The sequence below is a fragment of the Sebastes umbrosus genome, chromosome 4, assembly GCF_015220745.1.
Source record: "Sebastes umbrosus isolate fSebUmb1 chromosome 4, fSebUmb1.pri, whole genome shotgun sequence".
Taxonomy (NCBI): domain Eukaryota; kingdom Metazoa; phylum Chordata; class Actinopteri; order Perciformes; family Sebastidae; genus Sebastes; species Sebastes umbrosus.
Genome location: NC_051272.1, coordinates 8,424,522 through 8,436,631, shown reverse-complemented (window position 1 = coordinate 8,436,631; position 12,110 = coordinate 8,424,522). Strand labels below are relative to the sequence as shown.

General features: G+C 43.1%; 1 protein-coding gene across 14 annotated transcripts in view; it reads right to left on the bottom strand.

The window, feature by feature from the left end:
• Positions 1-1,704: 1,704 nt before the first annotated feature.
• LOC119486776 (suppressor of tumorigenicity 7 protein homolog) overlaps positions 1,705-12,110 on the bottom strand; it is a 61,763-nt gene continuing 51,357 nt past the window's right edge. For 3 of the 14 annotated variants that reach the window (XM_037767136.1, XM_037767142.1, XM_037767140.1), the window contains 9 exons: positions 11,413-11,603; positions 11,211-11,308; positions 9,702-9,831; positions 9,192-9,264; positions 7,922-8,024; positions 6,346-6,511; positions 6,150-6,242; positions 4,615-4,757; positions 1,705-2,173 (listed from right to left, as the gene is read on the bottom strand). In XM_037767136.1, coding sequence (XP_037623064.1) covers positions 2,078-2,173; positions 4,615-4,757; positions 6,150-6,242; positions 6,346-6,511; positions 7,922-8,024; positions 9,192-9,264; positions 9,702-9,831; positions 11,211-11,308; positions 11,413-11,603 — 1,093 coding nt within the window. In that variant the 3' untranslated portion in view covers positions 1,705-2,077. The remainder of the gene's footprint in view (positions 2,174-4,614; positions 4,758-6,149; positions 6,243-6,345; positions 6,512-7,921; positions 8,025-9,191; positions 9,265-9,701; positions 9,832-11,210; positions 11,309-11,412; positions 11,604-12,110) is intronic. The other 11 variants (XM_037767137.1, XM_037767141.1, XM_037767138.1 and 8 more) reach the window with 11 other exon arrangements.

Sequence of the window (12,110 nt, the reverse complement as noted above, 5' to 3'; positions counted from 1 at the left end):
TTGCGTAATCGTATTTAGTGGACATCTAGTCTGCATTAATTTGTCAAAATGACATTATCATTCCCTGGTAATGCAGTTAAAGATCAAATTGATTGAATACCTTTGACACAAATTAACACAGACTGTATGTTCTCTGTGATGGATTACACATTTCAAACAAGTTTCAAGAGGTTTTCATGTCTTAATGAAATGTAACTTTAGAAAAACTATGTTCAAGTTTCTAAAACAAAACTTGTTTTCCAAAAGTTATCATCTGCTATGAAAAGTATACATGTGGTGTAGTAAATGGGGATAAAAATCTAAAACCACTGGTCCTTAGAGGGATAGTTTTGGTGTTTTGAAGTGGGTTGTATGAGGTCCATAATCATCAGTGTGTTACCTACAGTAGATGACGGTCCCCGGTTTTGAGAAACAGACCGGAGTACCAGACACGGGATGCTGTGGACGGAGGCAGCAGCAAAACAGATTTTAGGGCGCTTTCACAAGCCAACATTTAGTCCGTTCAAATCGAACTCTGGTGCAGTAATCGTACTCTAGTGCGGACCAAAACAACTGGTCCGAAACCACATGAGAGAGGTCTTGTGCTTTTTCCATGCGAACCAAATCGCAGGCTGCCTGTGCGGCATTTGTTGAGATGAACACATGTAAATGACCTTCTGCAGAAGTCTGATGTTTGCTTGACATCGCAAAATAAAGTCCACAAAAATAGTGTCTTTTATAAAGTCATTCCAGATAAACTGAAGGAGAAGGGATTCTTGAGCACAGTAGATCAGTGCCGAGTCAAGGTGGCAAAACTTTGACAGCAATATTTCAAAGTCTGTGATTCCCTGCATAGAAGTGACAGCTGTTGAGACGAAAAAGACATTTGTATCAATTTCACTCTGTTTCGGACTAACCAAACGGACTATGGCTTTAAAATCGTCCTTAGACACCTAAAAAATCTGTCTAAGTGTAAGCTATATTCAGAATATTTTCGCCGGTTTACCTTGCTGTCAGGCAGCTATACAATCTAGGTTTCCGACGGGGAAGTGAAGCCGTCGTACCCAGCTACAGGTATGCTCTTACCAAAGCCACCAGACTCCATTGATTAAAAACAGTAATTTAACCTCACAGAACACAGGAGTTGTTGGTCTATTGCTGCTTTGATTAGTCCGGACTAACCAAACGCTGCGGGGTAAAATTAGTTTTTTTTCTCGATGGAGTCTGGTCGCTTTGGCGAGAGCATAGATGGATCCAATGGCTTCAGTTCCCAGAAAGGGTCGTCTGACAGCAAGATAAAGCTGCGAAAATATTCTAAATATAGCGTACACTTATTGATTGATTTTTTTGAGGTGTCTAAAACCCGTTTAGCTGCTGCCCCCTGTCAACAGCAGTACATTGCTTTGCTCCCATGCTGGTACTCCTGTCTGCTTCTCCACGGTAGGTAATACAATGAATACGGATAAAGAACCTCATAAAATCCCACTTCAAAACACCCAAACTATCCCTTTAAGAATATATCATGATTGTGTCTCAAATACAGACAGAACGTTTTAAATCAAAGTTAAGATCACTGCTTCCCTCAGCATCACTTTAAACGGAAGCACCTGGTGGACGCTGGTAAAACTCGTCTTCTGCTTGTGGAGTGAGATGATGCCGGCTGTATTCAGACCGGTCGAGGCGGTTAAACACAGGGGTGAATGAAAATGGTGGGAAGAAGCCGGCTTGCAGCAATACACAAAAAGTCCTTTATTGTATTTTTTTGTCTTTTCACTTTTTTTTTTAATGATGGCAATTGATCACCTCTTTTTTTGTACAACAAAAGAACAGCTTTAAATGATTGAAAACCCCAAAAATGCAAACATATCAAATAAAGTCAAAACCAATTCTGGATTCCATTGTTTTGCCTTTTTGTTTCATGCCTCCTCCCGTCGTCCTCAGTTTGGTTTGAACTCGCTATAATCTTGGCACAAAGGTGCGTCAGTCCGGTCCAACGCAGCGTTCTGGGTTTCAGTTCAGCTGTTTCTGTCTGGATGGAGGTCGGCTCCTGGTCCTGGTCCTGGGGGGTCTGATTCTGGTCCGGTCCGGTGGGTCGGGGTCAGATGCGGGTGAGTTGGTGCCAGAGGCTGGACGGCAGGATGCTCTCCACCTTCTCCATGATGAAGTTCAGAGGAGCGAACAGCGTGCTGAGGAACTACAGCGAGACAAAGAACAGTCACACGAAACTTTAAAGTCCAGGTAAAGTCAAATCAGAGGTTTGTTTCTAAACACATTATACATGTTAGAAAATGAGCGCTGGAAACATGAAAAGACTGAACTATGTAGTACTGAACTGTGGAGTTAGACTGTTAAACTGTTTTTGGTGGGCCTGAAATCCTGGCTCGATGACGCACTGGAGCCGTCCTTAGTAGAACCCTGAAGCAACAATCCTATAAGTGATTAATCAACTAATCGTTTCAGCGTTTTAAATCTACATTTCCACTCTGTGAGTTCAGAGCAGCTGGCTGTCAGCTCGTCCTCCGGTTGGTGTTTTGGCAACAACCAGTGAAGAGGAGGTGGTGGTGGGAGGGGTGGGGGTGATAGGGGCTCCACCAGAGCAACGGCGGGTCATAGAGGTTCCCACTTTGTCAGATGGCAGATAAAAGCCCCGACAGGGTTTTTGTGAAGAAGAGTCTCCTCTTCACCTGCATGTATCTGCCTGGTAGTCGGCGGTTTGCGTGCTTTGAAAAGCTGCGACCGGCGCTGATGTCGGCCTCACACAACGCTGTATCGTACATCTCTGTTCCAGCTTCAAAGAGCACTTCAGAGTAAAGCTTGTGTGTCCCGTGTGTTTGAACTGGTTGGGCGGCGGAGGAGAGGTCGGCGTCCTGTAATCCAAAAAGTAGAGACGCAACCCTCCGATACACCCGATGAAGTGGATCAGGGTGTTGGCCGTTAGGGATGTCACGGTGAGGACATTTTCCCACCGGTTGATAAACTTGTGACAACACCGGTGTTACAGATTACACCGGACATTTTACAAGAAAAGATGACACTCAATATATGTGTAGAGCGCTTCATTTGATCTTTACCGTCGGATGACTGTGTGTCAGTCCTCTCTGGTCCAGCTTTCGCTGCGGGGCCTCAGGGGGTCTAACGTTACCTGGCACCGCTGCGCCGCGCACACAGTCTGTGACCGCTCCGTCCTCTTCACGCCGATTACCTCATACATGACATTATGTCACCTAACTCTATGTGTCAATAATAACAATATGTGCAGAGGATGTGTGGGGTCTTTTTCAAACCTGAGTCTGTCTTGTGATCAACTTAGTTAGTTTAGATGACAACCGAAACAACAGCTACGTATTAAATATTATGGTCTTTGCTACGTAAACTGGCAACTCTTTCTTTGCTTTTAATGCATTTAAATAAATATTAAAGTTATACATTGTAGTTAACACCTACAGTCAGAATGTAGTTAGAGAGCAGCAGGCCTGTGTGTGTGTGTAGCACTTCAGCTCTCAGCAGGTAGTGTAGATGGTATCTGCTGATAGTGTCACATCAGGGGGGAGAGATGAGCTCACCTGCATTCCAGGTGAGCAGCACGGCGCTGCAGGCTAAAGGCTGCAGGGAGGGGAGGCGGGGGAGGCAGCGCCCTCCACTGGCTGCTATGATACAGGAGGGAAGGCTGAAGGTGGCTCTGTGTTTAGTACCGAGAGCTGGGAGAGGACTTTTAACCTCAGCAGGTGCTGTAGAAATTATTGATCTAACAGCTTCTGAATTTTAATAAACATCCCTCTCTAGCACGGTTATCCGTTGGTGTGAGGCCGCAGTGGAAACGCATGTGTTCACGGCTTGCTGCAGCACAGCTGGATTAAAGCGGGCTTTCCAGGATGGCATTAACTCACCAGCAGGCGAGTGTCCAAGACATGTGGCTGCAGATCTGATGTTAAGACTCTTTAAGGTTGATCATCGATCTTTGGCCTCTGGTATTCTGGTACCAAGTACACTTATGAACCGCCCTATGCTCGGACATGGTGTTTGTTATGGCCAATCCATGACGAGCACAGAAGTCCAACAACAAAGCACCACTCTGGTTCCTCCCAATCACCCCTCCAGGTTTCTTCATCGTCACTCACGTGAACACGATTTTGTAGCTGTAGATCTCCGACACTGGGAGGTTCAAAACTAAAAGTTTATCCTGAATGTGGCGGTGGAGAAAAAGGTCACAGCGACATTGAAATTGAACGAGGTTATCTCCGTGGAGCATATTTCATAGCAATCTGCTGTTCAGGTTATGACACTGTGTGCAAAACAAGACATTTTGACCTGAAGGTGGCACATGAAGAAAGGTCAGACGGTCACTAGATATATTATTCCATCCGGCACGTTTTATGGAAATGAGGCTATTAACTTTTTAAGATCGCTCGTCGTCAACCGGAGTGCAGCTTAAGAGGAGAGTTTCGTGCCGGAGAAAAGGTCAGCGAAATCATAGAGACATCCACAGCAACAGTTTAGCTTTGATGGATTTTTCTGCAGCAAAAATCCAAGTTCTGTATTTTGTCTTCGCTTAAAACTTTCCAAACAACGGAGAACAAGTTACTGTGTGTGTGTGTGTGTGTGTGTGTGTGTGTGTGTGTGCGTGTGTGTACTCACAGCTTTAGCAAACACTCCCATGAGTTCGGGGAACTGGTGTGTGAGCAGAGCCAGCATGGCGGTGAAGGAGCAGAGGCCGGCTGTGAAGAGGATGAAGAAGGGCAGCTCCTTCTTAGGGTAGACTGACACCTCGTGAAACACTGCTTCCACGCGGGACAAACACACACACAAACACAAACACAAACACACATAAATTCAATGTTAGTTTAGACATTTACATCACATACCTCAGGTTAGTTCGGGTTTTTTTTACCAATTATTTAAGACTGTCTATGGTAGAAATAACAACGCTGCTCCAGTATTTATGCCCATATGAATTTATCTTGAGTGTTGATGGAGCAGCTGCGTAGCCTGGCACTAAGTGATCCAAACTCCATTCAGAAAACAAGCATTTTAAAAGTTGTTTGTTTGTCGTCTTGTGGACAGACCTGACAAAACATGAATTACGACTTTTTACAAATCAGCATCATTGTGTTGTTATTTCAGCATCCTTTTGATCTGTTTATTGCAATTAAATTACAGCACAATCTGTTTATTTTGGGTTCATACCACAGTAGCGCCTTCTTCTCTTCGGTGCGTCTAGCGCGAATTAACACAAATGAAACTGGCGGCCCAACTCAGTGCGAGTAAAGCGCGGCAAAATATTGATTTCGCTCTTGGTGTGAATGTGACATAAGTGAAGATACATCGGTGTATCCTTTCCGGCACCCGTGAAGTATAAAAAAAAGGTGCGACACACAGCTGGAACAATCCCAAACCATGGCGGGAGCACTCCACAGATTTAAGTGTTGTAATTGTAAGTTGTCGCGATCAAACTTTCTGCCCTTCACCTTTTATGTTAAATAAAAAAATTAAAAATGTGTTTTGGTGAGCAGCAGTAATGTGATGTAATATATGTATATATCCATCCATCCTGCTACACACACACACACAACCACAGCACAGTGTGTTGCTGCTGGTGGCTGGAAGCCAACTTAATCAAGTGAAGGTTTGTGTGTGAAGACAGACGAGCTGCTGAGCAGACAGCACGACGACGCTCAGCGCTCTGTTAAGGAATTTGTCTCATCATCATCAAGCATTAAGAATAACTATATCGAAATTTCCAGTCCATTCGCTGATGGTCTTGTTTACTTATGTAGGTCATATAGAGGCATCGATATTAAATTGAGACGGTTTCATAACCAGTTAAAAGTTCCCTACAGTAACTTTAAGTAACATTTTCAGTGCAGGACTTTTATTTGTAACAGAGTATTCTTACAGTGTGTTAGTACTTTTACTTAAGTAAAAGATCTGAGTACTTTCTCCACTGCTGTCTTTTTGAATGATGCTGCTGCGACTACAAGTATTACTATTATTACTACTGTTTAAGACTAAAATCCAAACAGTATTCCTCGCTGTTTTGACTTTTCTTTAAAGCGTTTAAAGAGAGAAAACAGACGGATTTCCAGTAGTATGTAAGATCATATATTTTGGTGCTTGTACTGTGTAAATAGACATCGTGTGCACGTATAAATGTGTGTCAGGGCGTCTCTTACTGGGTAGCAGCTCTCTGTCGGCCGTCTCTGTGCAGATGGGGTAGGGATAGAACAGGTGACCCTTCTCCAGAGGATACGGGATCATTCTGAACGCTACAAACACACACAGAGAGAGTTTTAGTTGCAGACGGCTGATCACTTCTTTAATAATTAACAGTGAATTTCCATGTGGCCAGTGGAGTGTGTGTTTGGTAACCGTTTGTGTACTCACTGCCCTCCCAGGTGCAGTGCAGCAGGTTGAGCGCCCCCTCTACCCTTTTCCAGTGCTGCAGGTGGAAGAAGGCGTAGGCGATGGCCTCGCTGTCTCCTCTCTTCAGGATGTGTTCTGGAGGAAGAATCAGACTCTTCATCTCCAGCAGATACTGAGGAGGAGGAGGAGGAGGAGGAGGAGGAGGAGGAGGAGAAGAGAACAAAGGCAGATGATCAACAGGATGAACAAGAGATATCAATAAAGGAATGTTTGTTTGAGATTATTTAGAAACACTGTCTCTGTTACATAAAATGGCCTGTTCAGTATACATACTCTATCTTGGTTTTAGGGCTGTAACAAAAGTATTTTTTTTTTTTACTTTTGAAGCTTCTATTGAGGTTTTCGAATAAAGCTTTGAATGTCTGTCATCATATTTTATGATGTCATCACCCTAAAAATAAAAATAAAACAAAATCCTCAATTTGAATAAAGTGATTCCTAGTCTTTTTTTTTATCAAATCAACTTTCTTTAATGAATATAACTCACAAAACGCCAACAAATATGAATTGTAGCAGAATATTTTGTTAGATTAAAAACGTGAATTTTGGAAATGACTATATCTTTCTTTTTTTTCAATAAATTTGGACTTCACAACGCTCTGGAGTTATTGGAAATGTTTGGATCACACAAGTCTGAAACAATTCTACACAGCCACCACTGGAATTTAATTCTACAAATAATATTATATTATTAATATTAGTGTAGCTTGAACTTTCAGATATGCAAAAAAAAAGCTGAGCAGCATTTGAATGTTGATTTATAATTCAAATTGTCAACGGTATGAATGAAGCTTCCAACTATTTGCTTGATAATCGTAGTTATCTTTTAAAAAATTATCTTTTTTTTGTAAGAAGAAGAAGAAGAACTTTATTGCAACATTAATAGTTCAGGACTCTTTACATCCTCTATTTAATGAATTTAAAAAACTCCCCTCGGGACGACGATACCCACAGCAAAGAGAAACTTCTTCAAGAGATCTTTTATTCCATCCGCTCTCATTTTACTTAACAAATGATTTCACGAGATATTAGAGACGGCTGCTGTTTCTTTTATGATGTCTATTTAAGATATGTATTAACTTAATATTTTAGCACTCTCATCCCAACCGTTTGGCTCACTTAGGCTTTCCCCCCCCCCCCCCTAATCTCTTGTAATTTAACCGATGGCAAAGGAAGCTTTTAAGTGTATGTATGGATATGTGCGTCTCTGTGAAGTGGACAATAAAGAGGTCTATTCTGTCTGTTATGAAAGCATAACGAAATTGCAGTGTGTCAACCTACAATGCACCATTTGAGGTTGACGCAACTGCAACTTCCCTGTGCTTGCATAATGACAATAAAGTTCTTCTTCTTCTTAAATAGGATTGATTATCTGATGTGTTTCATGTCAACAGTTCAACACCTTCACTGACAGGTAGCCTCTGTTACATGGCGAGAATATGATCACAGTACGACCTCAGCAGGTGTGTGTGTGTGTGTGTGTGCGTGTGTGTGTGTGTGTGTGTGTGTATATGAGTCTCACTTTGGGGACGTGAGGGTTGAACTCCACCGCTCTGTGGATGGCTTCTACTGCGTTCATCTCTGCTGTGCTCAGCCCTCGCCTGGATGCTGCCTCTGGAGAGAATCTGCACACACACACACAACACACACAACACACACACTCCTGTCAGTGATCTCACTTGGGATTACACATCACTATATGATCAAAGTGATTCTGAAAATAACTCCCAGGGTGACGAATAAAGACGCTGAAATCCAGGCGGCTCGCTTGTCACTAACTAGCTGCTCCGTGTACGAACATCACATTGATCCCTGACGTGTAAAAGACCGTCTGTTTCTCAAAAAAAAATGTACTGAGTGTTTTGAGTACGCTTGTATTAACATACATGTGAGGACCAGAGCAGGAGAATACTCCAGTGCATCACCAATAGTACATTCAGGGTGTGAGATTACAGATTTAACGCTTATTTTGAGCAATTTTGACACTAGAATTAACATAAAAGATAAACAGCAAATATTAATACTCCGTGTGTGTACATATGTATTTATACCATGGTCTGGGTGAATACATGATTCTGATTGGCTGCAGGGTGTCCATTAATTAGGTCCGTCCTATTTACTGGAGCAGTGAACAATGTTTCCATTGCATAAGAACCTTATGGGATAATAATGATTGTTCCAGGTATTAGCAAAACCTCAGGGTTACCAGGGAAACGGAGTGAATGCATTGCAAAATACTTAAGATTTTGGTACTAAAACGCGTGAAAATATAAATTAAAGGTCTTTTTTCTTTGTCAGGTGACCACGGTATAGGCGGTAATATGCCTGACAAGGTGTCCATTATCAGGAATGAGTGGACTTTGCGTAGGCAACGACCCAACACGCATCCGAGGACGCACGGTTCTGGCCTCATCGTATATTAATTCCTGATTATGGACACCTTGTCGGGTGGGTGTTATCCCTTACAAAAGGCAGTTTCTATGGTTTTATCTGTGCACCACCATTATCTGTTTTACAGTCATAAATGACCTTGTGCCTCTGGGTGACCGGAGCGCTCTGGCGAGACACAAACACTCATAATAACGCTGATCAGCCCTGAACCAAAGAGCAGAGTAACCGCTAAGCGCTCAGCTAAGCTCTATTCTCCCATTCACACTGAGCAGCTCCCCGGGCCATGTTCAGCTCTATTCTACAACTCTTAGATAGCAGAGCAGGTATGTAGAGCCCCTCCCCCCCCCACCCCACCCCACAACCCCGTATGAGCATTGTAGACGATGAAAAGCGATACTCACTTGTCCGATACCGCCCTGGCTTTGAGCAATGCTGCTGTGTAACATATTGTTGCAGATTTGGGTAAACTAATATCTGTGGAGACACAAAGCAGACAGAGAGGGAGGGAGGTGTTTAGTGAACATAGCATAAAGGTTGGAATTACAGGTGATAGTTAAGAGAGGCAAGGTCAGCTGCCCAGAGGGGGTTCTGAATGTGGATAATGAGTTCAGGTTTCAGAGCTCCGGGGGTGTTTTGTTATCTTATATCTTATTTTTTACTTATTCAACAGTTAAGTGTGATCTGCCTTTTTTCTCTCTGACTCCAACACTAAAGCTGAGATACTCTATGCAGCAGATGAATAAAAGATATTGCAACACCTGTTTTATGACAATGCAACCCTGAAAGACCAGCGACTATGTTTACATGCACACTAATATTCCACTATGATCACTTTTTTTTTTATTTCTATGTGAATCTGAATATCTGTGTGTGTGTGTGTGTGTGTGTGTGTGTGTGTTTGAGTCCCTCACCGTCGTACTTGGCCAGAACGGCCTGGACGTCGGCGTAGTTCTGGAGCTCTAGTAGCGACTCCAGCAGGTTCTCGTGGATGTTGAACATACTGAGGAGAGGGAACTCCTTCATTAACTGGAAAACACACAACTGTTGTTACATGTAATACCGGACAGGGGGCGACACATGCACAGTCAGCAGACAAAGAGCTTTTGGGTCATCATTAATGCAGTTACAGAATACTGTTGTAGTTAAAGTCTGATGGTACGTGTCCACAGGGGCGTTTTTTATCGCGAGGGGACGCGACGCTTCCCAACATTGGACGCTTGGTGTGCTGTCCCTAGAAACAAGGCACTCGGCTCCTGATTGGACGAACGCTTTCCCGCCGTTGGCTGCTGCTCCCAGCTTTCAAACCGGAACCAGTATGGAGGCTCGTTTAGAAACTTTCTTCTCTTATTTCACGTAAATAGGTCACTGAAATGTGTTTCTGAAAACATTTAAGGCGAGAAATAATCCATGTAGTTGCTGAATCTGTCTTTAATTTGGATCAACAACGTTTATTTTAAAAGATCCTCAGGAGTTTCGAGAGGCGGCGAGTCGCGTCGGACGCCTGTGATTTGCATAAAGTAGACGAGCCCTCAACTTTATGCAAATGAGGAGCGGGCGTCGTGACGCCTAGTCTCTTGAAATCGCGACGCCACGCTACCAGAATGCATTGCGCGGCTGCTTACATAGACAATGAATGGGGGGTGTGGAAAGCACGGAGCCTGTGGACACGTACCATCAGTGTATCTGAGTGAATGTTGTACATGTGTTGTCACCTGACAGAGAGGAATCAATGAATAACATGTGTGTGTGTGTGTGTGTGTGTGTTAGGGCTGACAAAGTTCCCACGTTAATGCAAATTCGTTTTAACGCCACTAATTTCTTTTACACATTAACGCAACTTGTGATTTTTAGGTTGTCGCAGGCTCAGTTTTAAATCTAGAGGGAAGGAGGCTAAATAACGCTCTAAAACTAACACAAATTTTTGGCGAGGAAAAACTGGCGTGGTCCTTTTCAAAGGGGTCCCTTGACCTCCGACCTCCAGATATGTGAATGAAAATGGGTTCTATGGGTACCCACGAGTCTCCCCTTTACAGACATGCCCACTTTATGATAATCACATGCCGTTTTGGGCAAGTCATAGTCAAGTCAGCACACTGACACATATTTTTTTATGCTAAATGCAGTACCTGTGAGGGTTTCTGGACAATATTTGTCATTGTTTTGTGTTATTAATTGATTTTCCAATAATAAATAATTACATACATTTGCATAAAGCAGCATATTTGCCCACTTCCATGTTGATAAGAATAATAAATAGTTGACAAATCTCCCTTTAATGAGCATTTTGAACAGATAAAAAATGTGTGATTAATTGTGATTAACTATGGACAAGCGATTCAATATTTTAATCGATTGACAGCCCTAGTGTGTGTGTGTGTGTGTGTGTGTGTTTGTGTGTGTGTCTGTGTTTATGTACTTACATCTCTCATCATTTTAACTGCTTCTCGTGTTCGACCAAGCTTTCTGGAGCACATGGCCAGTCTTCTCTTTATGTACACCAATACGTTGGTGTCTCTTCCTGGTGGAGGAAGCACACAAAGACACGATGTAACACACATACATACACACACAGAAAATTGTGAGCATGATGGGATCAGTTTTTTAACCCGGGCTGATACTCACTGTGCTGGGCTTCGTACTGTGTACCGTGATGTTGGAGCTGTTGGCTGCGGCGGTAGCAGCCCTCTCCAGCTTTTAGAGCCTGTTTAAACAAACGTTCAGCCTCCATGATGGTTGTCGCTTCTTCCTCCGCCAGCAGGATGTACGCTGTCGCGCAACTACAGGAGGAGAGGAGAGGAGGAGAGGACCAGGATCTGTTAACCAGGAAATTACAAACTTACTTATTCTCACATCCTTATGGAGTCAGTTTTGTCTACACAGCGCGGCGTCCTCTGTGCTATAAAAACTGCTTTTTACGATTTGTAGGCAGCATCTGATAGCGCACTGATCAAAGAAGTTTTCCTCTGAGTCAACCTGCTGTCACGGCCTTGATATGAGCTGAAAGCAACATACAACACTGACACAATTCCTCTGCGCTGCCTTTGTAGTCGCAGACGCTCCTAAAAATAAACCTACACTGCCATGAAAACAAGTTGTCTTCCCCCTATGAATGATGCAGGCGGTCACCCAGAGGGCCAATCTGTGAGGAGATGCATCATCCCTCCCACCGACACAACCCGCAGTTTCCAATCTTTCAATTTATACCACATTGAAGTCTATTGACCGAGAAGAAACAGTGTTTATTATCATTTTGGATTTAGGGATAAAATCCCCCCAAACAGGTCCAAACATAAATCTAAGAGGTTACCAAATAATTAAAA